General features: G+C 49.0%; 1 protein-coding gene across 16 annotated transcripts in view; it reads right to left on the minus strand.

Annotated features, from left to right (window-relative positions):
• EIF4G3 (eukaryotic translation initiation factor 4 gamma 3) overlaps positions 1 to 27,959 on the minus strand; it is a 505,170-nt gene that overhangs the window by 127,667 nt on the left and 349,544 nt on the right. For all 16 annotated transcript variants that reach the window (XR_012642393.1, XM_074976024.1, XM_074976018.1 and 13 more), the window contains 2 exons: positions 21,662 to 21,766; positions 4,236 to 4,368 (listed from right to left, as the gene is read on the minus strand). Coding sequence is in view for 15 of the 16 variants with exons in the window: in XM_074976024.1 (XP_074832125.1) it covers positions 4,236 to 4,368; positions 21,662 to 21,766 (238 nt within the window). In the remaining variant the exon portion in view is untranslated. The remainder of the gene's footprint in view (positions 1 to 4,235; positions 4,369 to 21,661; positions 21,767 to 27,959) is intronic.

Consider the following 27,959-nt stretch of genomic DNA (forward strand, 5'->3'; position numbering starts at 1 on the left):
ACCTCCTTCCAATACTGCATTGATTAGTGCCGTAGCTGGGGAGCTAACCTTGTCCAGGAAGACTGAGGCAAAATAAGCATTGACTACTTCATTCTTTCCCATATCATCTCTCACCAGGTTACCTCCCTCATCCAGTAATGGCCCCACACCCTCCCAGGTAACCCTCTTATTGTTAACATGCTTGTAGAAACCCTTTTTGTTGACCTTCAGATTCCTTGCTAGCTGCAATTCCAGATGCGCTTTCACTTTCCTGATTATCCTCCTCCCTCTACATTCTCCAGCCATAGATTTATACTCCTCCTTAGTCATCTGTTCAAGATTGGAGTCATGCAGCCCTGCTCATCATGATTGCAAAGGCCACAGACCATGTTGCCAAATCAGCAACATCTGAAGCCACCTGCAAGGCTGTCTAGCCACTCTCTAGCCCTCTTCCTGGAGGACTTGAAACTCTTTCCTTGGACCCTCTGGGAGAGAGTCAACAAATCTGGCCTTGGACTGACAAATACTAATATCATAGCAATCTACTACAACTGTAAGCTATAGGTTCACTGAAGAATAAAATTTCCTCCCCAAAGGATCTACACTCTTGGCCTCCCTATTTTTGGAAGTGGCACCAGGTTGACCCTGTCTCTCTCACTCAGTCACCACTGAAATTTACCAATGATTTTAGTAGGCAGCTTGTGTATATAAGTATTCAAATTCTTTCGCAGGCACGTAATACTTATATTCAGTCTGCTTTGAAACTGGGACCAGCAAACGTTGTTTTTTAGAGTTGTTGGCTACTCCTACATGAATTGGGAGTGTAATCCTATAATAAAGATGAAAAAGACCACAGACTCCTTCAGTTCCTCCATTTCCAGGCCCAGATTAGAGGCCACTGTCTTTAGAAGCTCTTGGAGAACCTTAGCATCATCTTGCAGGACCACCGATGGGGCCCACACAATTGCCTCATCAGAAGATGATGATGATGATTATGGTATCACAGGTGCCTCTTCTGGGCTTATTCAGCTTGGTTGTCCTCCCCTACTTGCTGGATCTGAGGGGTTCCCAGCACGTGGCTTCCATCTCCTGAGGATGGGAGACTGCAGGCAGACTGTGAGAAGTTGCCACAGTTACCCAGAGACCTACTGGCAGTGTTCACTGTAAGCTGAGCACTTGTGCAGCCACCCCGGAGAGATTCAAATGCTGCCCAGCTGATTAACAGAGCACCCACACCTGACAGCATGTCTTTCTACTGGTGGTGCTCATCCACCTTTGCATCCATACACATAACAAAATATATTCTGTACATGAATGAAAGAAATAGAGGGGATGCCATGGAGTTTAGCTCTGGCCACTGGCTCTGGGGCCACAGGAAAACCTGTGGTGCCACTGGAGTAACCAGCACCATCAAGGGAGGACCTTAGCCCACCAATAAGGGCTCTTGGTCCAACTCTAGGGCACAGGATGGGGAATGAGCTCTGGTGACAGCAACTGCACCAAGACAAACCAATTGTCTTGTTTCCAGCGGTAGTTACCCCAATGTTCCGAGTATACATCAGCTGGTGATAACCTTCCGTGTTGACATCCCGGTGGCCGGTAACTGCATTCAGAAGATTTGCAGTAATATCTTGGGAGAGCAATGATAATTATTTTAAGATTGGTCCCATTCCTGCTCCTTGGTTTGGCACCAACATTGGAAGATAGAGCAATGGCTGTGGGGCGGTGACCCGCATCTGTAGGATGGGGACTACCACCATGAGTCCCAGTGAAGAGTCTTCGCTGACTGATGCTGACTGAATGAGGTTCCAGGGTCGCACAGTTCCTCCTGAGGGCAATGCCACCTAGCTCATGACCAGTGCTTTGATCCTATGGTGTGGTGCCCAAAGTCTGAAGACCAGTGGGCTCTAGCCAGGCAGCAGCATTCCATGAGGTGGTGTGCACAGATGCAGATGTGGACTGACAAGGTGGTCCCAAGATATGTGCTGCTCTAAGGGCTTCCTGGGTTGATGTCATCTGCAGTTACCAGATTCTGGTACTGCTACCTAGCATGGCATGCATGACTCTGGGAGGGTGTTCCCACTCAAACAAGGCTGGGGCCTGACTCTCATTTGGAGATAATAAGCCTGCCTTGTGGATCTAGGCTCACCTCCTGCCCTCTCCTTGCCCTTATGAGCAGGAGAACATCATCTCCTCATCTTCCTTCTGGGTTCTAAGGGTGCTGAGGGGGTGGATTTCCACCACACAGAAAGTGGTATTGGTCATGGTGCTGTGCATGAAGTTTGAACCTGGACACTCTGGAGTCGGTGTCAGCACCACCACCGTAAAGAGTGCCTTTAATCTAATGTCCCAATCCTTTTTTTGTTTGCAGCTTGAAAGTTTTACAGATGCAACAACTGTGTATCTTCCAGACAGCAAAAACAGCTAGCATGGGGGTCTCTAACCTGGACAGGTTTCTTACACTAGTCACAGTCCTAAAACCCCAGGGCATGCCTCATCACTAGGCTGAGTCCCATTAGGGACAGAAAAACTATAATCACTAATAACTAAGGGAACTGTAACTAGAAGATAACATATACAACACTATTGCTAGGTAGAAACAGAAACTGCAGTTCTGAAGCAACAAACACTGAAGATAAGAAGGAACTGAAGGCAGAGCAAGTGTGTGGCACTCCTTACATTGCACCTTGAGGTCACCATTCCAGGGGCCAACAGATTCACTCCTCTACAGTTACTGCTAAAGAAAAAACTTCTGGCATTGGAGCATGTAATGGCAGACACACCTAATCTGGAACAGACATGGGCAAGTACACAAGGAAGAAGAAATGGCTTCTTGTTACCTGAAACAGCTTGATGTCATAGAATCATAGAATTCTAGGGCTGGAAGGGACCTCACTGCATAGATTCACTACACGCATTTAAACCTGAATAAGGATCACCTCAAGAGGTTCAGGTGTAGTTTCTTTCCGAACATTATTATAAATTGTAGCAGCATTAAAAATAGAAGCTAATATGAAATTTGCCAGCCTCCTTTTTTATTTATTGTTTCTCTTGTGTAATCTTTAATATCCCACAGAAGATTTTTCTCCACTGGGTCTGTCTAGCATTCTTCTCTCACATTTGCTGCTTGCTAGATGTTTACTTTCTTGTTTAGCACATTTCTGTAGTTACTAGTTCTTAATGGTTCCGCATACATGTTTTAACACATTTTTTTATCTAGTGGCTCTCCACATTTGTATTCTCATTAGCCGTTTTATACTGAAACACTTTTAAAGGTACTTTTTGTTTTATTTTATTCTGGATCCATGGCTTGGACTGATAAGACCTGGTGATATATTGTATCAGCACATCTCTAGTGGCCCCATCAGTTCAGAACAATTAAAAAAATTACATTTAGAAAAAAAATGTCTAGCCATTACAGTTAGGGAGAAAAAAAAATCTGACTGTACTGGTTATGCAGTGTCTTAATGAAGCTACCGAGACTGGCCAAACCAATGAGACAACTCAATGCTAGGCTAACCAAATGTGATGCTACTGAAATCAAAAGGATCCAGACCTGCTTTTAGAATGGCTGACTTTGGTACAGTAGTTCAGAAAGGTATGAACAGACTCTATTCATCTCAATAGGTATTTAAATTTGATACCTAATAAAAATGTAAGGTCAGGCTAATCATAACATTTCACACAATGAACTGCACCTTGCTATGGGAATACTGCAATTTTCTGAAATCGGAGTCTGCATGAAATAAGATTTTATTCCATGTAAGACAGACAGAATGTGACTCTTGAAACTGTAATTATATTTCTCTGAGATCCCTATGAGACCTTAGAAAAGTGTAATGTTTCACATCAAGATAACATTTAAGCATAAACCACCTATATGGTGTACTTACCATTTTACATATAAGGAAATTGAGACATTTGAGAGCTTAATGGATTTGCCCAAAACACTACACAAGAATTCAAAGCAGAGCAGGCAACAGAACCAGACTTCCATGAGACCATCTTTGTCAACAACGTTAGCTATTGCATCAGTGATCATTTTAAACAGACATACCACCTTCTCGAGGCAGATGGGACAAGCATGATACTGCAGACGGATACTGAAGAAAATATCCTCAAATTTTATTACTCTTTCCATCTCACATATCTGACACAGCAAATCCTCAACAGATTTCTGTCTTTCTAAAATGATTCTGAACTGCAGGCAATGAGTGCCCACAGTGAAATGGGAGATAATTTATGTGGTTCTTTACCTGGTCTTCTCTTCTCTTTGGTCATGAGTTGCTGGACCTTTCTCTGCTCCTCTTGCTCTTCAATTTTTGCTTCCTTATGAATCTGCTCAATAGTCTTGGGGCCTTGCTCTGCTCTCCGGGATACCCAGTTGCACTGTATAAGGCAGTAGACCGGAACCTAAAATGAGTTCTATGGTACTTACAGATAAATCTAGTAACTGATATCACGGAGTTAGTGAGAGTATGACAGTAAAAATGGCATATACAGTTTAATAGAAATGAGAAGTCCTGTGGCACCTGTATAGACTAACAGATTTTTTGGAGCATAAGCTTTTGTGGGCAAACACCCACTTCTGACGAAGCGGACTTCTTGTTATTTTGCGACTACAGACTAACATGCCTATCCTTCTGATACTGTTTAACAGCTAGATTCTCAGTAATCTTCTCACCCTCAGCATACGTTTACACTGATTAGGTACCCAATACTAACCTATGCCAACTGATTTGTTTCATGGGCTTAGGCTGAAGCCCAACCTGGGGGACCCTCTCACTTTGCAGACATGGGTTTTTATTTGCAATGCAGACATATCCTTAAGGTTATTTCTACATTTACAGCAGCTGCAGAATACAAGCACAGCATATGTAGTTATGCTGTAGCAAAAGATTCCAGAAGCTTGCCACTGTCAGAGCCTTTCACTGCAAGGAGCAAAAGGTCAGTGGAGAATGACCTGAGACTTTCTCCCCTGCTTCAGCTGTTCACTTTGCAGGAAGGGTTTCGGAACAGGGATGCAGCAGTACACTGCACTGTTAAAAATAACAATTTAGATTTGGGAGGCACTTCTTGGGAATACAGCTAGTCTGTGTAGGGTATATATCCTGGAGTTTTAGTCACATAGGGCACTGTACTCTATTCTCCACATCTAAGCTATGTTTCACTATCTACAGTGCTCTTTATATCTGTGCTAGCTGGTCATCCAGTGTCTATACCTTTTATGGCAGTGTTAGAGTATAGCCACCTTTAGAGTAGAAGGACCAGCCATGAAAAGGATGCTGTGGAGCTGGGTTACCTAACCTATAAACCATTTCTAGACTTAGATTTACGATACTAGAATGTTTTTGTAATGGAAGAATGAATCACTGAATTTGGTTTCTGTAACAAGGATCTAGCTTCGTAAAAGGACAAGACTGACAAAATATGCAAGGCTGCTTTAACCAGTTGTGCTATAAAACATTTCAGATCATTATCCTTTCTATTCTAGGCAGAATAAATAAATACCAACTTAACAGGAAAGGGATGTATTGGAGGGAAAGTTGCTGTCACTCTAAATTAATCACATAACCCCGGTATTTGCCAGAGTCTCTCTTTCCCCTATGGAAAGGCAGTAAGAACAAAGAATGGCCACACTGGGTCAGAGCAAAGGTCCATCTAGCCCAGTACCCTGTCTTCCAACAGAGGCCAATGCCTCAGGCCCCAGAGGGAGTAAACACAGCAGGTAATCATGAAAGCAAACCCTTTCCTGGCACCCATTTCCAACCTCTAACTAACATCCTATCTATCATCAGCTATTGCTGGACCATTGCTGGACCTAACCTCTATGAATTTATCTAGTTATTTTTGAACACTGTTCAAGTCTTGGTTTTCACAAAATCCTCTGGCAAAGTGTTCCTTTTTTAGTTTTAAACCTGCTGCCCATTAATTTCATTTGGGCTACGTCTACACTGCATTCCGCTTCTGGAAGTGGACTGCAAGTAAGTGAGATTGAAAATGCAAATGAAGCATGGATTTACATATCTCATGCATCATTTGCATATTCTCAAACAATTATGCTTCTGGAAGAGGCCTTTCCCGAAGCAAAAACAGCTGTGTAGATAGGGTTTCTTTGAAAATAAACTCCATTTTCAAAAGAACCCATCTTCCTATTTTGTTCCTGGAAGAAGGGTTCTTTCGAAAACAGGGTTTGTTTTCAAAAGAATCCCATCTACATGGCTGTTTTTGCTTCTGAAAAAGCCTCTTCCAGAAGTGCGATTGTGCAAGAATATGTAAATGATGTGCAAGGCATGTAAATCCATGCTTCGTTTGCAATCTCATTCATTTGCCTTCTACTTCTGAAAGTGGAATGCAGTGCAGAAACAGCCTTAGTGACCCCTAGTTCTTTTGTTATGGGAACAAGTACATAACTTTTCCTTATTTACTTTCTCCGCACCTGTCATTGATTTTATAGACCTCTATCACATTTCCCCCTTAGTCTCCTCTTTTCTTAGTTGAAAAGTCCCAGTCGTTTTAATCTTTCTTCATATGGCACACATCACAAACCCCTAATCATTTCTGTTGCCCTTTTCTGAACCTTTTCTAATGCTAATATATATTTTTTTGATATGAGGTGACCACATCCATATGCAATAGTCAAGATGTTGGCATTCCACCGATTTATATAAAGGCAATAAGACGTTCTCTGTCTTATTCTCTATCCCTTTTTTTAATGATTCCTAGCATTCTGTTTGCTTTTTTGACTGCTGCAGCACACTGAGTGTATGTTTTCAGGGAACTATCCATAATGACTCTAAGCTCTCTATCTTGAATGGTTATAGCTAAATTAGTTCCCGTCATTTTATATGTACAGATGGGATTATTTTTTCAATGTGATTTACTTTGCATTTATCAACATTAAAAGTCATTTGCCATTTTGTTGACCAATCATTTAGTTTTGTGAGATCTTTTTGAAGGTCTTCACAGTCTGCTTTGGTCTTAACTATCTTGAGCAGTTTAGCATCATCAGGAAATTTTGCCATCTCACTGTTTCCCTTTTTTTCCAGATCATTTATAAATAGGTTGAATAGAATTGGTCCCTGTCCAGACCCTTGGAGGACTCCACTAGTTACCTGCCTCAATTCTGAAACTTACCATTTATTCCCACTCTTTGTTTCCTGTCTTTCAACCAATTTTCAATCTATAAGAGGACCTTCCCCTCTTATCCCATGACAACTTATTTTACTTAAGAGACTTTGGTGAGGGACCTTATCAAAGGCTTTCTGGAAATCTAAGTACACTAAATCCACCAGATACCCCTTGTCCATATGCTTACTGACTAACTTAAAGAACTCCGCTAGATTAGTAAGGCATGAATTCCCTTTACAGAAACCATTTTGACTTTTCCCCAACAAGTTATGTTCATCTACATGTCTGACAATTTTATTTTTTTAAATATAGTTTCAACTAATTTGCCTCATATTGACAATAAACTTACTGGTCTGTAATTGACAGGACACCTCAGCTGTGTCTACATGTGCACGCTACTTAGAAGTAGCGGCACTAACTTCGAAATAGCGCCCGTCACGGCTACACGCGTCGGGCGCTATTTCGAAGTTAACTTCAACGTTAGGCAGTGAGACGTCGAAGTCGCTAACCTCATGAGGGGATCGGAATAGCGCCCTACTTCGACGTTCAACATCGAAGTAGGGACCGTGTAGACGATCCGCGTCCCGCAACGTCGAAATTGTGGGGTCCTCCATGGCAGCCATCAGCTGGGGGGTTGAGAGACGCTGTCTCTCCAGCCCGTGCGGGGCTCTATGGTCACCGTGTGCAGCAGCCCTTAGCCCAGGGCTTCTGGCTGCTGCAGCGGGGGATTCATGCTGCATGCACAGGGTCTGCAACTCGTTGTCGGCTCTGTGTATCTTGTGCTGTTTAGTGCAAGTGTGTCTGGGAGGGGCTCTTTAAGGGAGCGACTTGCTGTTGAGTCCGCCCTGTGACCCTGTCTGCAGCTGTGCCTGGCACCCTTATTTCGATGTGTGCTACTGTGGCGTGTAGACGTTCCCTCGCTGCGCCTATTTCGATGTGGTGCTGTGCAACGTCGATGTTGAACATCGACGTTGCCAGCCCTGGAGGACGTGTAGACGTTATTCATCGAAATAGCCTATTTCGATGTCGCCACATCGAAATAGGCTACTTCGATGTAGGCTTCACGTGTAGACGTAGCCCTCTAGAGCACTTTTTAAATACTGGTGTCACATTAGCTATCTTCCAGTCAATAGATACAGAAGCTGATTTAAAGAATAAATTATGAACAATGGTTAGTGCCACAGTTTCACATTTGAGTTCTTTCTGAACTCTCTGAGTGAACGCCAGCTGGTCTCGGTTACTATTAAGTTTATCAATGTGTTCCAAAACCTCCTATAATGATACCTTAATCTTGGACAATTCCTCAGATGTGTCACCTAATAGAGTGGCTCAAGTTTGGGAATCTCCCTAACATCCTCAACCATGAAGACTGAAGCAAAGAATTCATTTACTTTCACCAGAATGCCTTTATCTTCGTTGAGCACTCCCTCAGCATCTCAATCATCCAGTGGCCCCATTGGTTGTTTAGCAGACTCCCTGCTTCTGGTGTACTTAAAAGACATTTTGCTATTACTTTGTGAATGTTTTGCTAGCTGTTCTTCAAACTTCTTTTTGGTTTTTCTTTTTATGTTTTTACACTTAACTTTTCCTTGCTGGGATTTAATGTCCGCTTTTTAAATGATGCCTTTTTATCTTTCACTGCTTCATTTACTTGATTGTTAAGCCCCTGTGGCACTCTTTTGGAACTCATAGGTTATGTCTACAGAACAGCTATCTTTCAAAAGACGGTCTTCTGTAAGATCTCTTCCGAAAAAACTTCTTTTGAAAGAGCACATCCACACACAAAAAAGCAGATCAAATGACTGATCCACTCTTTCGATACAGAGCTGCCATACAGCCACTGCTCTTTTGACAGAATGGGACAGGGATCAAAAAATTCAGCACCATGAGGACTGCTCTTTCAAAAAAGGGCCCCTGGGGTGTCTACACGTTTTTTTCTGAAAGAGGGCTGCTGAAAAAAGTGCTGTGTTCTTCCAATTTCAGACCAAAAGGGTGTATTTTATGTGTAGACACTGAAAATTCTTTCGAAAAAGGGCCTGCTTTTCCAAAAGAACTTGCTAGTATAGACCCAGCCTTACTGTGTTTTTAATACGGAATATACATACAAGTTTGTCCTCTATTAAGGTATCTTTGAAAAGTTTCCATGCAGCTTACAGGGATTTTACTTTTGGCAATGTACCTTTTAATGTCTGTTAAACTAACCTCCTTATTTTTGTGTAGTTCCCCTTTCTGAAATTTAATGCCACAGTGCTTTGCTGCTGAGTGCTTTACACACCACAGGGATGTTAAATTTTATTACATTATGATCACTATTTCCAAGTGGTCCAATTATATTTACCTCTTAGACCAGATCCTGTTCTCCACTTTCTGTTATGCCTATTATATCAATATCCTCCTTTAATATGGGACACTAGCTCACGGATCTTATTATTTAGACTTCTAGCGCCAGTGTATGAGCACATTAAACAAATGAAAACAAATGATCCAAAAGAGCTTTCATAAGCTACATCCGTGCAGACGACTATGATTTGACAGTTAATGCTAGACTCGATATATGCTAACACGAGAAAAGTTACTTTGCCCTGAAATAAGATGGGCTGGAGTTACCCTTGATAAGCTGGAGATACCCTTGATACCAAGCCCCAAAAGAATCTAGTATGGGAGGAATGGGAACTCTTTCGAAAAAGAAAGGACCTTTATGCACAAGAAAAAAAAATTGTGATTGATGCTGTCACTAGACCTCATACTGTACAGATTCATCTACTACAAAATACAAAATGAACCAACAAACTAAGAGATTCAAATACACCTTAGCCGCGTCTACACGTGCCAGCTACTTCGAAATAGCTGCGCCAACTTCAAAATAGCACCTGCCACGACTACACGTGACGGGCGCTATTTCGAAGTTGATATTGACGTAAGGTGGCGAGATGTCGAAGTCGCTATCCCCATCAGGAGATGGGAACAGCACCCTACTTCGACGTTGAACGTCGAAGTAGGGCACGTGTAGCTGATGCGCGTCCTGCAACATCGAAATAGCGGGGTCCGCCATGGCGGCCATCAGCTGAGGGGTTGAGAGACGCTCTCTGCAGCCCCTGAGCTCGATGGTCACCATGTGCAGCGGCCCCTTAAAGGTCCCCGCCCCCTGCCTTCCTGTGCAGGAAGCTGAGAGAGTGTGCAGGCGGCAGCACAGCCATGCGGCCGGCCTGCACGTCTCACACCAGCCCAGAGACACCCCCCCCGCTGCGATGGCAGACAGCCAGCCCCCCACGTGACCCCAGGGCACCCCCCTCAAGGGGAGCCAGGGCTCCCAGCCCAGCAGCCAGGCGGGGAAGCAGCAGCGGGGCCCCTCCTGGATGGAGGCCGAGCTTCGGGACCTGCTGGGGCTCTGGAGCGAGAAGGAGGTGCTCCAGGTAATGGGGAGCAAGAGGCGGAATGCAAATGCGTTCGCTCGGCTGGCCGAGGGCCTGGCCACCCGAGGTCACCCTGCCTGCACTCCTGACCACGTCAGGAGTAAGGTTGAGGAGCTGCGGCAGGGTTACGCCCGGGCCCGGGATGCAGCTAGCTGATCTGGGGCCGCCCCCATCACTTGCCCCTTTTACAGGGAGCTCAGGGAAATCCTGGGCCCCCGGTGCACCTCCTCCCCTCCGGCCACTCTTGACACCTCGGCCGAGGAGCCCCAGCAGGCCCCGGAGGCAGAGTCCGCCCCGGAGGCAAGCCCCGCACTCCAGGGCCCCCCCCCCAGGAGCCCACCCCTGGGACACCAGAGGAGGAGGAGGAGGGGGGATCCTCCTCCAGCGATGGGCGGCTCCGGATCGCCATCCCGTCCCAGAGCTCCAGCAGGGTGTCCACCCACCGGGTGTCCCCCGACCGTGGGAGCGGACTGTCAGGTATGTACCCGCCCCGGTGCACACCCCCGGGGTTGAGGGGCGGGGGCAACAGACATGACCAGGGCCCTCCACATGCCCAGATGACCATGGCCCCAAGGACAGCAATGGCATGTCCCTCAGAAGAGGGCATCAGCCCCTGCCCCCACAGCATGACAGTGCCATGCCCCATCCCTGGGGATGGGGGGATCAGAACCTAGGGTCCCCCGGTGAGAGGGGTGGGACACCCATCATCAGCAGCAGCATCTCCTGGGGACGGGGATGGGGAACCTGCAGCACAGGGGTGGGGGGACAAGGGCCACGGCTCGGAGCCCACACTAACGGCTGTCTCCACTCTTCTTCCCCCCCGTGTTCCGCAGCTGCACCATCGGAGGGACCGGAGAGCGCCAGCAAGGTGTCAGTGGTCCCGGAGAGCCCACCAGAACCATCACTCCAGGCCAGCCCCTCGGCGGAGCACCGACCAGCCCCAGGGCAGGGACGACAGCGGACCCAGCACCATCCGAGGATGGCAACGGACTCCCAGCTTCTGGCTATCCTCCGGCGGCAGTTGGAGGTCTCCGAGCAGCGCCTGCAGGTGGAGGAGCCACGCCTCCATGTGCAGGAGCGGGCGCTGGCATGGCGCCAGGAGGCACGGGGGGCCTTTATGCGCACATTTGAGCGCATAGCCGACTACCTGGCCCCTCATGCCGCGCCAGCCGCCGCTCTGCCCACCCTGCCTGCTCCACCCGCCGTCGCACCGCCGTCCACCACCGAGGGGCCTTCCGCCAAGGGGGACGTGGGGCCTGCTGACACCCGCCAGCCATATCTGCCGGTCCGCCTGGCCTCCAGCCAGCCCCGGCCAGGGCTGAGGCCAAGGCACGGGTCGCGGCCGCCCACCCCCAGGGCTGGACACTAGGGGGTGCGGGGCCCAGGACGTGCCCCCCCCCTTTGTACATATCCCCTTTTACTTGTGTTGTATATAGTTTGTATTAGACCCCTGTTATTTTATGATACCTGCCCCCCCATGTAAATAGTTCTCTCCTTCCTTGTGTTCCACTGTTTTTTGGTTATCATATAATATATAATATTTATATTTGTTGTAATAATATAATAACACGAATTCACCGTTTTGTGGTTTCACGAACAACAGGTCTATTTTTATTTGAAAGAAAAGTTTGGAGGGAGTGTGCTCTTGGGTGCTCTGTGGTGTGGGCGTAGGGGCAGGGAGTGTTGTGGAGGATGGGGGGGTGCAGTGGGGGGCCTGCCAGTGTTCACCCTGCGGCCTCGTCGAAATGGGCCTGCAGGGCCTCCCAGACCCGGATCCCATCGGGGTCCACATGGCGACTGGGGGCAATGGGTGGCTGCATGTCAGCCCTGCCAGCCTCCACAGCCCAGCCCTGGAAGAAGACCTCCCCCTTGCTCTCCACCAGGTTGTGGAGTGCGCTGCACGTGCCCACAATCTGGGGGATGTTGGTGGGGCCCGCATCAAGGCGGGTGAGGAGACACCTCCAGCGCCCTTTGAGGAGGCCAAATGTGCACTCAACCACCTGGCGCGCATGGTTCAGGCGCATGTTGAAGTGCTCCTGGCTGGCTGACAGATGGCCCATGTAAGGGTGCATGAGCCAGGGCTGGAGGGGGTACGCCGCGTCTGCGACGACACAGAGGAGCATCGTGGGCTGCGTCTACACGTGCACGCTACTTCGAAGTAGCGGCAGTAACTTCGAAATAGCGCCCGTCGCGGCTACACGTGTTGGGCGCTATTTCGAAGTTGAAATCGACGTTAGGCGGCGAGACGTCGAAGTCGCTAACCCCATGAGCGGATGGGAATAGCGCCCTACTTCGACGTTCAACATCGAAGTAGGGACGTGTAGACGATCCGCGTCCCGCAACATTGAAATAGCGGGGTCCTCCATGGCGGCCATCAGCTGGGGGGTTGAGAGATACTCTCTCTCCAGCCCTTGCGGGGCTCTGTGGTCACTGTGGGCAGCAGCCCTTAGCCCAGGGCTTCTGGCTGCTGCTGCTGCAGCTGGGGGTCCGTGCTGCATATACAGGGTCTGCAACTAGTTGTTGGCTCTGTGTATCTTGCACTGTTTAATGAAAGTGTGTCTGGGAGGGGCCCTTTAAGGGAGCGGCTTGCTGTTGAGTCCGCCCCGTGACCCTGTCTGCAGCTGTGCCTGGCTCCCTTATTTCGATGTGTGCTACTTTGGCGTGTAGACATTCCCTCGCTGTGCCTATTTCGATGTTGGGCTGAGCAACGTCGAAGTTGAACATCGACGTTGCCAGCCCTGGAGGACGTGTAGACGTTATTCATCGAAATAAGCTATTTCGAAGTTGGGTGCACGTGTAGACGTAGCCGTGGTGTCCCCCACAGGGATCTCCCGCTGGGGGATGTAGGTCCCCGCCTCCAGCCGGCGGCACAGGCCCAAAATCCGGAATACCCGGGCGTCGGGGGTGCTGCCAGGCCACCCAACATATATGGCCAGGAAGCGGCCCCGGCTGTCCACCAAGGCCTGGAGGACCACTGAATGGTAGCGCTTCCTGTTTAAGAAGCGTCCTCCACTGTGCTCCGGGGCATGGATGGGGATATGGGTCCCATCCAGAGCCCCGAAGCAATTGGGGAAGCCCAGGGTGGCAAACCCCGTGATGACAGCATCCGGGTCCGCAAGCCGCATGAGCCTGTGGAGGAGCAGGGCGTTGATGGCACGGACGACCTGCAGGGGAAGGACATGGGAGAGCACCAGTGAGAGGTGTGCAGGGTGTGTCTGGCCCTCCCCTGCCAGGGCTCCCCTCCCCTCCCAGGGCTGCCTCCTCCTCCCCGTGGGTCCTCTTACCTCCATGAGGACAGCCCCGACGGTGGCCTTGCCGACGCCAAACTGCTGGTCCATAGATCGGTAGCTGTCTGGAGTGGCCAGCTTCCAGACAGCGATGCTGACCCGTTTCTCCATGCTGAGGGCACGTCGCATGGCGGTGTCCTGGTGCCTCAGTGCGGGGGTGAGCCACTGGCAGAGCTCCAGAAATGTCTGCTGGCTCATATGAAAGTTCTGGAGCCAGCTGTCATCCCACTCGCCGAGCACCAGCCGCTCCCACCAGTCTGTGCTCGTGGGGTAGCTCCACAGCCAGCAGCGTGTGCCGCCGGGGGGTTGGGGGGGCTGCAGGGTCTGGGGTTGCTTCCTCCTCCCCTGGGGGCAGCTCCTCTTCTGTGGCTAGAATGGGATCAGCTGCCTCCTGCATGGCATCGAGCAGGGTGAGCACTGCTCCTACAGCGGTGGCTGGGTGGACCTCTGGCTGCTGCTGCTGCTGCTGGGGGTCCATAACTGCATCGCCGAGGTGTGCGTGCCTATGGCTCTGCAGACCGCGTGCTGTGCAGGCTGAGTGTATCTGGGAGGGGCCCTTTAAGGGAACGGCTAGCTGTTGCCCCGGGAGTGCTAGTCTGCGCTGTGACCCTGTCTGCAGCTGTTCCTGGCACCCTTATTACGATGTGGGCCGCTTTGGCATGTAGACGTTCCCTCGCAGCGCCTACTTCGATGTGGTGCTGCCTAACGTCGACGTTGAATGTCGACGGCACCAGCCCTGGAGGACGTGTAGACGTTATTCACCAAAATAGCCTATTTCCATGTAGCATACACGTGTAGACATAGCCCTTAAGTTTTTCTTTTCATTTGGCTCCAACCTTTTAAAAATTTTCAGTGCAGATTACCTCAATTATACTCTTTCATGGAATTAACACCCAGATTATGAACTAAACTTTATCCTGACTACGTTTTAGTTGGGTTCTAAATTGGTCTCCCTCTGTGTTGTATCTGCAGTTTAGGTAGGACTGACTTTCAGACAAGCTTGGACCAAGTCACTGACAAGACTGGCTCTAAAGGTAATTTGTGTCCACTGTTGCTGGGTATCCCTGTGTCTTGACAGGGCCCGATGCCTCCCCCTTCTTACTGGAGGGATTAAGGCTGCACCTGCCTCTGGGCTGGCTGACCAGTCCTTTCTCCATTTGCCAGGGCCAGAGTTTCAGTCTCACTGGCAGGAGAGGAGCCCAGACACACTCTCATTGAGCTACTCCCTCTCCCCGTTTTTATCAGGGGAGCCCAGGCACTCTTCTGTTGAGCTACTCCCTGTCTCCTCTTTTACCAGGACTTTTCCTTTACTTTCATCACGATTTTCCAGATCTGAAGAAGTGTGTCTGGCCCACGAAAACTCATCATTCAATAAATTTTGTTACTCTTTAAAGTGCTACTGTGCTGCTGCTTTGTTTTGTGAAGATACAGAATAACCTGGCTACCTCTCTATGACCTTTCCCCCCACTGTCTTTCGTAAACACTTCATCTGGGCCTACATGGGCACCCTCTGGCGACAGAAGCAGCCTTTTGTTGAAAACACTCGCAGATCGTCTGTGCAAGATTTTGTCAGCAATACCCAGCACTTCGGCCAGAAGCGTTATGCCTCTCTCCAATCAGGCACAAAAACTGTGTCAACAGTATTCTGTCGCCAGAATGGCTGCGTAGACGCGTGGGGCCCATTCTGTCGACAGAGTAAGGAGGCACCCTTCCCCCAGAAGCACAACTCTATCATCCTTGCCTCTGGCCGCGTTTAAGGGGGCTGGCAGCCCTAGGGAGGAAGCTGGAGCCATGGCTACTGGCCTGCTGCATGTGGCTGCAGGCACACCCTCCTAGCCACTCCCTGCCAGAGACAAAAATGTTCCAGGCAGCTGGAGACCATCCTGGGCCCTCCCACAGGTCGGGGAAGGATCCCAGGCCTCCAGAAGGGGTGGAAGGAGGCGGGCCCCATCCTAGTCTGGCCTGGAAATTAAAGACCTATTGGCCCTCTGGGCCAAAGGGGAGGTGGTGTTGGACCCCACTGCAAAGCGCAGAAACACCCTGGGACATGTATGGATGATGGAGCCCTGGCAGAGTGTGGCCACTCCACCCATACACTTAAGCAGGTGCAGGAGAAGGTGAAAGAGCTCTGTCAGGGCTACATACGGGCCCGGGACACAAGATGGTGGTTAGGGGCAGGGCCTGCCAGCAACAAATATTACAAGGAGCTGTGCCACCTCCTCGGGGGGCAAGGATGGGGCCCCCAGCACCGCCCCCATGGACACCAGGGAGTAGTCACTCCCATTGGAGTGTGCCTCCCAGGAGTCCACCAGCTCCCTGGAGCCAGCCCAGGAGTCCCTGGTGGACCCAGAGTCGCGCCAGGGCACACTGGTTATCGCCCTGGACTCAACCACCCCCTGGGCCTCCAGTTCCACTCAGGCATTCCTGGACCTGATCACAGGACTGTCTGGTGAGCATCCCATCCGTTGCATCCCCCTAGGCTTGGGGGTGGTGGACAGGCGGGACATGCCACAGGGCCAACCACGATGACTCGGGCAGGCAGGAGCCTTGAGGGCTTGTCATGTGTGTCCATGCCCATGGCAGTGAGTACCACCTGTACACAGCAGGCTGCCACTGGCCTGCTGCCAGCCCCACAGGGTGCACTCTGACATCCCTGGTCACCAGGGGAGCAGGCCACCCCTGACAAAGCCAGGGGCAGGACAGCTAGCCGGCTGAGCGCCCAACCCCAAGCCTGCAACCCCTGGGTCCCCTGCCACCAATGCTGGGATCCCCATGTGCCACTGGGTGGGGGGAGGTGGTCAGGCCATTTCCCACCAACATCACAGCCTAGCTGCATGGCAGGGCCCACCGTGCAGCATCACAGATGTGCAAACCCAGGATAGCTATGTTCAACAGCAAAGGGGGGCTGTGTCTCCTGGGGGGGGCAGGGAGCGGGCCCACGGGATGTTCTGTGAGCAGGACTCGCCCTTTTTCCATCTCTCCCCACAGCTGCACCACCTGAGGGCGGGGCCAGCCCCGCTACACACCCAGGCAGCCCTGGGGAGGAGGCCGATGTGGTGAAACCCTGAGCAGTGTCCCTGAGGGCTACGCAGCCCACCACCACCAGCGTGTGCCCATGTCCGGAGGGACACGTTGCTGGCCAGACGATGACACCCTGCAGGCCTACACAGCTGCCCTCCGGCGCCAGAACAAGCTACTGGAGAAGCAGGTAAGCCGGGAGGATGAGCGGCACTGAGTGCAGGCATCTGAGCAGTGGCTGGCCCGCGTGGACTGACTGCTGGACATTGTGGAGGCCTGGGTAGCCCAGACTGCTCCACCTGCTGAGCCTGCCGCTCCCATCCCCCTTGCAGTCAGTGCCTCCCCGCCCCTGCTCCGTCAGACCGCATGCCCCATGAAATGCTCCACGCCCTGTGATGGGCAATGGATATGGTTGGAATTCATCTCCCCCAGGGCCCCCCTGCCCCGTGCCATCCCTCCTAGCCCCACCCCCATCTGCCAAGCTGGAGGTTGTGGTGCCTCCCATCCCCCCAGCCCCCTACCTTCCAGTGGTCCTGGCCCCAGCACAGCCCCGTGGGGGAGGCCACTGTGGGTCACAGCCCTCAACTCCTGCCCGCGACTGATCCCACTGCCCAGATCAGGATCCCCACTCCCCGCATCTGTAAGTGGAAATGCCCGTTATATATACATGTTGATGTTTGTTTATTTTCCACCCCACCCACATGTGCCTGCCAGTTGCTGACTGCCCCTGATGATTCATAGTCGCCCCCTTTCTCTGGCACCCAGGCCCTGCAGGAACTCCTCCTCCTTTGTCTCCACCAAGTCGTGGAGCACACAAAAGGCAACCACAACTGCGGGGACAGTCTCCTTCTCCACATCTAGCTGCATGAGGAGGCATCAGAGCCTCCCTTTCAAGCGGCTGAAGGACAGCTCCACAGGGTCCCTCGCCTGGCTGAGGCGGCCGTTGAAGATCTTGCTGTGGTTCAGGTGGCCCGTGTAGGGCCTCATGAGCCAAGGGAGGAGTGGGTAGGCTGCATCCCCCACGCTGCATAGAGGTATCTGTGTGTCCTGCCACAGCCAACTCTCAGTGGGGGACATGGGTGCCCACCTCCATCCTCTGGAACAGGCTTGAATTCCAGAGGATGTGGGCATCATGCATGCAGCCCGACAACCCGACATAGAGGACCTGGCCTTGGTGGTCCACTGGGGCCTGCATGACCACCAAGTGGTACCTCTTCCAATTTACAAAATGTCCGGCGCTCTGTTCTGGGGCCCAGATGGGAATATGGGTCCCATCCAGCAGCCCAAAACAACTGGGGAAGTCCAGGTTGTTGAAGCCAGCCACCAGGTGTCCATGTCTGTGATGCAGAGGAGCCACCGAAGCAGGACCTGGCTGATGGCACGCATCATCTGCGGGGAGAGGGGATTGGACATGGCTGAGAGTCACTGTGGGATGGTACCCCAGGTCCCAGTGAGCACCACAGCCCCCTGCCCCCCTCTGTACTGCTCCTGCTCCCCATTTCTACTCCCATTCTCGCCGTCCCGACCACCCCGACCCCCACGCAGCCCAAGGTGGCCTTACCTGCAGCAGTATGGCTCTGATGGTGGACTTTCCAACCCCAAACAGGTGGCCCACACAGTGGTGGCTATCTGTTGGCAGCTTTCCGAGGGTGAGGGCAGGCCACATGTTTGTGTCCTGTCTATGCAGAGCAGGGGCGAGCTGGTTGTACAGCTTGAGGAAGGTGGGTTTCTGCATTTGAAAGTTGAGGACCCACTGTTGGTTGCCCCACTGCCCCATCACTACACAGTCCCACCAATCAGAGCTGGTGGGATACTGCCAGACCTGTTGGGACAGGCAATGTGGCCGTCATCCACGGGCTACTCCTCAGTGTCGTCTTCTTTCCAGAGGTGACGGAACACTCCAATGAGGACTAGGGGCAGAGGCAGCAGCAGCTGGCCCTCGCTCCAGGGGGAGCTGGGGAGCTGCCCCGACATGCTGCTAGTGTGGCAGGAACAGGCTGTCTCAGTGGAGACTGGAATCCCTGCAGGGACTTGGCTGTGCCTGTAGGGCTCTGCAACGCTTGCCACACACAGGGACTGTGGCCCAGTGGGTGGGGAAGAACTGGCAGCATTTAATAGCACGCAGCACCTGGGCTCCTGAAAAGGCTTGCTCTCCATACAAGCCGCACTTCCAGGATTAAGGTGCTCATTCTGTTGACAGACACGTGCCGTGTGGATGCTCTCTGCAGACAGATGTTTTGCTGGCATTATTCTGCCAATAGCAACATCTGCCGACAGAAGCTGTCTGTGTAGACACAGCTGTCTTGCTCTCCTTATATGTCTTCTCTCTTCTTAGCTCAATCTTCTCCATCTTCTTACCTTGTCCACCTCCTCTCTCACTCTCTCCCCTGACTGGGGCGGCTTCTTAAAAGTTCTGCCAGCATGCTGACCATAAGATCAGCTGGCCTTCACTGATTAATTGCCGCCCCTCCCTGTTACCTCCACTTGGGAGCATAACTAGCTGTTTCTCTTCTTTCCCTCATCCACGCTGCATCCTCAGCTTTCACCTTTCCAACTGAGGTCCACTAGCCTGATCCTGTTGTTAATAAGTACACGCTCACTATGATGCCCTTCCATATCACAAACCCTTGGGTATAACAAAACAGGTGCCTGGACCCCAACTACAGTATGTATTCTACTGTAAAAAAAACCAACAAAAACTAAAACAAATTTTATCCAGCGTCATATTTTGAACCCCAGGACAGAAACTAAGGAGTGGGCCCTTATAACACCTCCCCCTGCCTGAAACAGGGGCTGAAACAGAAGTCGCACTATTTGGTTCTGAAGCTTTAAGTCCTAACCTCATAGCCAGGGCCCCAGCTGCAGCTGAGCATGGCTGACAGCCCAGAAACCCAGATCCAGCCATGTGTTGTGATGGCCCAAAGACCCAGTCCCTATTGTGCAGGTCTGACATCTTGACGCTCCAGTCACTTAGGACTAACAGCCCAAGTCCCAGACCTGCTGCTCTTTTGCTTTGATTGTCCTTTTACTGTAACAACAATATGAACAAAAGACTTGGATCCTGACATCTCTGTTACAATAAGGGTGTATTGTAATCAACTAGTAACCATGGTAGCCAAGAGAACAAGAAGTCCTGTGGCACCTTATAGACTAACAGATATTTTGGAAACAAAAAAGCAGTCAAGTAGCACTTTAAAGACTAACAAAGTAATTTATTAGGTGAGCTTTCAAGGGACAGACCCACTTCTTCAGACCATAGCCATAGCAGAACAGACCACCACCATCAGATGCATCTGATGAAGCGATTCTCTGCCCACGAAAGTTTATGCTCCAAAATATCTGTAAGTCTCTGAAGACATCCACGCAGTGTGCAGCGGCAGTTAGTAAAGCAAATAGGATGTTAGGAATTATTAAAAAAGGGATAGAGAATAAGACAAAAGATATCATACTTCCCCTATATAAAACTATGGTACGCCCACATCTTGAGTACTGCGTGCAGATGTGGTCTCCTCACCTCAAAAAAGATATATTGGCATTAGAAAAGGCTCAGAAAAGGGTGACTAAGATGATTAGGGGTTTGGAACGGGTCCCATATGGGGAGAGGCTAGAGAGCCTGGGACTTTTCAGTCTGGAAAAGAGGCAATTGAGGGGTGATATGATAGAGGTATATAAAATCATGAATGGTGTGGAGAAAGTGAACATAGAAAAATTATTTACCTTTTCCCATAATACAAGAACTAGGGGACACCAAATGAAATTGATGGGTAGTAGGTTCAAAACTAATAAAAGGAAATTTTTCTTCACACAGCGCACAGTCAACCTGTGGAACTCCTTGACGGAGGAGGCTGTGAAGGCCAGGACTATTAGGGTTTAAAAAAGAGCTCGATGAATTTTTGCAGGTTAGGTCCATAAATGGCTATTAGCCAGGGGTAAAGTATGGTGCCCTAGCCTTCAGTACAAGGGCAGGAGATGGATGGCAGGAGATAAATCACTTGATCATTGTCTTCTGTTCTCCTTCTCTGGGGCACCTGGCATTGGCCACTGTCAGCAGACGGGATACTGGGCTGGATGGACCTTTGGTCTGACCCAGTATGGCCATTCTTATGTTCTTATGTTAAGTCTAAAAGGTGCCACAGAACTTCTTGTTGTTCTCAAAGATACAGACTAACATGGCTACCTCTCTGATACTTGTCACCATGGTGGCTGACAATATTATCATTCTCTGTAGCAGAATAGGATAATATATGTAACTTCCTATGATAAACCGAATACACTTTTTTTCCTTGATGCACAAAGGGCTTCTGAACACACTTCTGTAACTAGAACAAGTAGGTGTGTGTTACAGCACCCCAAGTCTGTTGTTGGTATGGGTATGTGCTCACATCATCTAGGCACTGCGTCTCCTGTTCTAGTACTTTGAGGCAGCTATCCAGATTGCATTGGTACAAACATGGTTAACCAGAGCACTAAGAACAGACATGCAACAAGTGATTCAAGTTTATGTTGATAAAAACTTACTCTGGACAAAGCTTTGCAGCGTTTGTTGTAATTGGGTCAGATGAGTGTCTCGAGATCTCATTACTAAAATCTAGCTGTATTTGTAGTGTAGACAAGATCTAAGTGTCTTAAACATGTAGAACAATCTATCCGACAAACAATCTGTTTGCTCTCAATCAAAGGAGATGGGGGTGGTGCTTCTTGTCTTTCAGATTACCAGATTTCTGGGATAAGCCAAAAGGATAAAGATTTTCCTTTTAGCATTCCTGCTACTATAATTTGAGGGATATTCCATTCCAACAGTACAATCACTGTGCTTTTTCAGTGGGTACATACCAGTCTTAGGTCTATTACATCCTGAAGCATGAATCGAATCCTGGAAGATGTTTTTCTCTCTTTCACAATTTTCTCCATTTGATTAAAATACTGATCCATACGAGGCTATAAAAAAAATCCAACACAAATGTCATCAGCAACTCTCAGAAGAACACTGGAATGGGAAATGAGTTTTGTCCCATTGCGCCTACTGATCATTGCTGTCATACAGTATATGATTGGTTCAGGGACTTTGAAAGCCCAATCTTGCTAAAACCAAATACATTGAGCTTGAGGCTTTTCTTCTCACCAAACAGAATTTTAAGTGCTTTATATAAATAAGGACAGGATGCCCCTTCTCCAGTGAACTCCTGGGGGGTGGAAATGGGTGTGTGTGTACCAGACTCAGGAACTGAATGAAGCATCTGGAACTTTTAAGTCCTCTAACAATCATGTGCAGAGTGCTAGTATGTACAATCAGGTAGTAGGGGAGGGGAGATGATGCACAATCACAGGCTACCTGGACTGTGGCCAAATCACCTGAGTCAAGCTCTCATTCTGATTGTCTGAACCCAGGTGGGTGGACTCCAGAAACCAATCAAAAACCAAGAGGCTACAAGCCCATGTAAAAGTCCAGAATGCCAAAAAAAAACCTTCACTAACAAGCAAACAAGGGACAATTCAGCCTGAACAAGCTCAATTGTGGGCTATTTTGGCTGAACTGGCATCAGTGATTCCAAGACTTACTGGTAGCCCATACACCTCAGTAGGTAGCCCACACTCCAGTAGCCTCACTGCTACTGATACCCAAGCCAGTAAGATTAAAGCTAGATCATGTATGTCTACATGTGCTGCAGTCACACCTCTGACTGCAGCACAGTCACATCCTTAGGCTTAGTGGCATACACATACCAGTGGCGCACGACTGAGGACTTGGGTGATGCAGCTAGTGTGTGAGATGGGGATGAGCCGAGGGAAAGTCTAGTTACTTACCTTATAGTGACTGAATTTATTCAAGATGTTGTAGTCCAGGGGTCAGCAACCCCCAGCATGGGTGCCAAGAGTGGCATGTGAGAGGAATTTCTTTGGTACGCAAGCTCAGCCCCTCCTTCTCCCCCATGCAACTGAGAGTTTGCTCAAAGCCAAGTTGCCTGTAGGTTAACAAAAGACCAACTAATGCTCCCAACCACAACCTAAATGGTAAAGCTCTGCATTTTAATATATTAAAGAAATTGTTGTAAATAGGACTATGGGTGACTTTAAAAAGTATCATCAGCACTGGGATGGTACATGGACATCAAAAAGTCAAATTTTGGCATTCCACCTCAGAAAGGTTGCTGACCCCTGTTCAAGTCAATGTGGATTCCATATGCATGAGACCAGATTTCTTTTAATAGCTGTGTCTCTCAGGTCACACATATATTCCATGCTTCCTTGTGCTCTCAAATGGAAGAGAATGGCCCTTCCACAGTCCCTTTGCAATTCAAGCCCTCAAAGTACCTGAGCACTCTAAAAGTGGGATAAAGAATGAGTTGTCCATGGGGTTGCCTCGCCAATCTGAGAGTTATCTTTTTCTATAGTTTGCTGAAGACATGCCCTGTATGCTGGATGAGTATGTTTTGATATTTGGAAGAAGCGTATCAGCTACCTGATAAGAGGTGGGAAGGAAGTCTGAAAGGTTTGGTCTAGCTCATGTAATAAAAGCAAGTCCCAAGAAACATCCAGAGAATTAGTCCAGCCTAACTGTATCATCCCAGCCAGGACTTTGTCAAGCCAGGACTTAAAAACCTCCAGGGATGGAGATTCCACCACCTCGCTAAGTAGAGCATTCCAGTGCTTCAGCACCCTCCTGGGGAAACAGTTTTTCCTAATATCCAGCCTACCTCTCTTCATCTGTAACTTCAGACCATTGCTCCGTGTTTTGCCATCCAAAACACTGTTGCCATCCAACAGTCTCTCCCCATTCTCTTGAGAGTGCCCCTTCAGGAAGATGAAGGGTTCTATTAAATTGCCCCTCACTCTTCTCTTCTGCAAACTAAATAAGCCCAAGTTCCACGCCTCTCCTCATAAGTCATGCGCTCCAGCCCCCATAAATCATTTTCGCTGCCCTCCGCTGGACCCGCCACAATGCATCCACATCCTTTCTGTACTGGGGGGCACAGAAATGGATGCAACTGTCCAGATGAGGCCTCCTAATGCAGGCTGATGTGGCTACAAGGGTACACTGTTGACTCATATCCAGCCTCTCATCCACTGTAATCCCCAGGTCCTTTTCTGCTGCACTGCTACTTAGCCAGTTGGTCCCCAGCCTGTAACACTGCTTGGGAGTCTTCTGTCCCAAGTGCAGGACTTTGCACTTCTCCTTTTGAACCGCATCAGATTTCTTTTGGCCAAATCCTCCAATTTATCTAGGTCACTCTGGACCCTATCCCTATCTTCCAATGTATCTACTTCTCCCCCTAGCTTCGTGTCATCTGCAAATTTGCTGAGGGTGTAACCCATCCCCTTACCTAGGCCATTAATAAAGATGCTAAACAATACTGGCCCTAAACCCAATCCTTGCGGCACTCCACTTGAAACTGACCATAATACATAATCCATAATCCATAATACAAGAACTAGGGGACACCAAATGAAATTGATGGGTAGTAGGTTCAAAACTAATAAAAGGAAATTTTTCTTCACACAGCGCACAGTCAACCTGTGGAACTCCTTGCCCGAGGAGGCTGTGAAGGCCAGGACTCTATTAGGGTTTAAAAAAGAGCTTGATAAATTTTTGCAGGTCAGGTCCATAAATGGCTATTAGCCAGGGATAAAGTATGGTGCCCTAGCCTTCATAACAAGGGCAGGAGATGGATGGCAGGAGATAAATCACTTGTCTTCTGTTCTCCTTCTCTGGGGCACCTGGCATTGGCCACCGTCGGCAGATGGGATGCTGGGCTTGATGGACCTTTGGTCTGACCCAGTATGGCCATTCTTATGTTCTTATGTTCTTATGACCACCAACCAGACATGTTGTGGGAGGATTTATCAAAAGCTTTGCTAAACTCAAGGTATATTACATCCCCATGTCCACAGAGCCAGTTACATCAGCTTAGAAGCTAATCAGATTGGTCAAGCACGACTTGCCCTTGGTCAATCCATGTTGACTACTCTTGAACTCTTTCCTCTCTTCCAAGTGCTTCAAAAAGTATCCCTTGCGGACCCTTTCCATGACTTTTCTGGGGACTGAGGTACGGCTGACTGGTGTATAGTTCCCTGGATTGTCTTTCTTTCCTTTTCTAAAGAGGGGTACTATATTTGCCTTTTTCCAAACATCTGGGACCTCTCCCGATCTCCATGAGTTTTCAAAGATAATAGCCCAAGGCTCTCCAGTGACATCTGCCAATTCCCTCAGTACCCCTGGATGCATTAAATCCAGATCCATGGAGTTTTGTGGGTCTAGCTTTTCTAAACAGCTGTTAACCTTTTCTTCCCCACCAAGGGCTGCCCTCCGCCTTCCCATATTGCATTGTAGAAGATGACAGTTAAAACTGCCTAAGCCATTTGGGGGCTACGATGATGATCACAGCTTTGTACTGCCTGGTCTTAGATATCATCCTGGGCATTTGTGGAAAGAATGCAGGAGTCCTCAGGACCACCCAACTACAAAAATGTAGAGAAAGAATCCATGATTCACACTTTCCTTGCAACAGAAATTCCTGCATGTGGCATTCTCTGCAATGCCAAATAGGTCTATGGCAATGTTCTCTCTCATCTTTGCCCAACCATGTGTGGACTTTTTCCATTTATGTGCAGAATAAATTTTGTTATGTGCACCAAGGCATGTGAAAAACAAACAGAGCCATCGGCTCTCTGATAATCAGCTGGACAGAATCTGAATCTCCCCTGAGCAGCTGCACAGGTGCAAGGCTCACAGGGAACACTGGTCTATGGTGGCTGAAATAGTGGTTCCAGAATGGATTTCCACACTGACCACTTCTGACTGCTGACCATGATTTTGCTCAAGAAAGTCTGGCATGTTGCTCTCTAGAGCCCCGTCCAGGGCTATTCTACATACTACCCAAGATCCACAAACCTGGAAATCCTGGATGCCACATCATCTCAGGCATTGGCACTCTCATTGAAGGACTGTCTGGTTATGTGGACTCTGTCCTCAGACTCCATGCCTCCAGCACTCCCAGCTATCTCCGAGATACCACTGACTTCCTGAGAAAACTAAAATACATTGATGACCTACCAGAAAACACTATTCTAGCCACCATGGATGTAGAGGCTCTCTGTACCAACATCCCACACAAAGATGGAATAAATGCTGTCCGGAACAGTATCCCTGATGATGCTACAGCACATCTGATGGCTGAGCTCTGTAACCTCACACACAACTATTTCAGATTTGGCGACGACATATACCTTCAAATCAGCGGCACAGCTATGGGTACCCACATGGCCCCTCAATATGCCAATATTTTCATGGCTGACCTGGAACAGCGCTTCCTTAGTTCTCGTCCACTAACACCCCGTCTCTACTTACGCTACATTGATGATATCTTCATCATCTGGACCCATGGGAAGGAGACTCTGGAGGAATTCCACCGGGACTTCAACAACATTCACCCCAACATCAACCTCAGCCTGGAACAGTCCACACAGGAGATTCACTTCCTGGACACCACGGTGCTTATACACAATGGCCACATCAATACCACCCTGTACCACAGACCTATTGACTGCTATGCCTACCTTCATGCCTCCAGCTTCCATCCCAGACACACCACACGATCCATTGTCTACAGCCAAGCACTAAGACATAAACGCATTTGCTCCAACCCCTCCGACAGAGACAAACACCTACAGGATCTCTACCAAGCATTCTTGAAACTGCAATACCCACCTGAGGAAGTGAAAAAACAGATCAACAGAGCCAGACGTGTGCCAGGAAGCCTCTTACTACAGGACAAGCCCAAGAGAGAAACCAACAGAACACCACTAGCCATCACCTACAGTCCTCACCTAAAACCTCTACAGCGCATCATCAGGGATTTACAACCCATCCTGGACAATGATCCCCCGCCACTTCCACAGACCTTGGGAGGCAGACCAGTCCTTGCCTGCAGACAACCTGCCAACCTGAAGCAAATCCTAACCAGCAACTATACACCACACCACAGTCACTCTAACTCAGGGACCCATCCATGCAACAAACCTCGTTGCCAGCTCTGACCACATATCTACACCAGCAACACCATTACAGGACCTAACCAGATCAGCCACACCATCGTGGGTTCATTCAGCCGCACATCTACCAATATAATTTATGCCATCATGTGCCAGCAATGCCCCTCTGCTATATACATCGGACAAACTGGACAGTCTCGACATAAAAGAATAAATGCACACAAATCAGATATCAGAAATGGCAATATACAAAAACCCGTAGGAGAGCACTTCAATCTCCCAGGCCACACAGTAGCAGACTTAAAAGTAGCTATCCTGCAGCAAAGAAATTTCAGGACCAGACTCCAAAGAGAAATTGCTGAGCTACAATTCATCTGCAAATTCGATGCCCTCAGCTCTGGCTTAAACAAAGACTGCGAATGGCTGGCTAAATACAGAAGCAGCTTTCCCTCCCTTGGTGTTCACACCTCCAGATCAACTGCTGGTAGTAAGCCTCACCCTTGCTGACTGAGCTAACCTTGTTATCCCCACCCTTGCTCTGGCTTATTTATACCTGGCCCTGCAGATTTCCAAGACCAGCATCTGATGAAGTGAGTCTGTGCTCACGAAAGCTCATGCTCAAAACTTTTCTGTTAGTCTATAAGATGCCACAGGACCCTACGTTGCTGTTACAGATCCAGACTAACACGGCTACCCCTCCAATACTTGGCATGTTGTTGGTGACTCTGGTAAATGTAGAGCAGTAGGAGTTATTCCACGATGATGGCACCGTTTCCAGAATTCAAGCATCTCGAGGCACTGAGTGCTTCCTTACTTGTTTATGTACTGAAAAGCCAACGTATTGTCCTCTGTACCTGGCACTGTGGAGACCAGGTAGAAAAACCACACAAACATGACTCTCAGTTCCTATGAATTCAGTGAAGTTTTAGATCATCCTCTAAAGATCATCCTCTTTGAACCATGAATTTTCACATGGCTCAAACTGGCACCATAGCCTATCCCATTAAAGTTTAACAACTTAATTTATTAGGTGATGAGCTTTCATGGGACAGACCCACTTCTTCAGATCTGGAAATTCTGATGAAAGTAAACTGGCACAATGAGAATTTGAAATTAAAGATAAAAAGAAAAAAATGAAATG

The sequence above is a fragment of the Carettochelys insculpta genome, chromosome 23, assembly GCF_033958435.1.
Source record: "Carettochelys insculpta isolate YL-2023 chromosome 23, ASM3395843v1, whole genome shotgun sequence".
Taxonomy (NCBI): Eukaryota; Metazoa; Chordata; order Testudines; family Carettochelyidae; genus Carettochelys; species Carettochelys insculpta.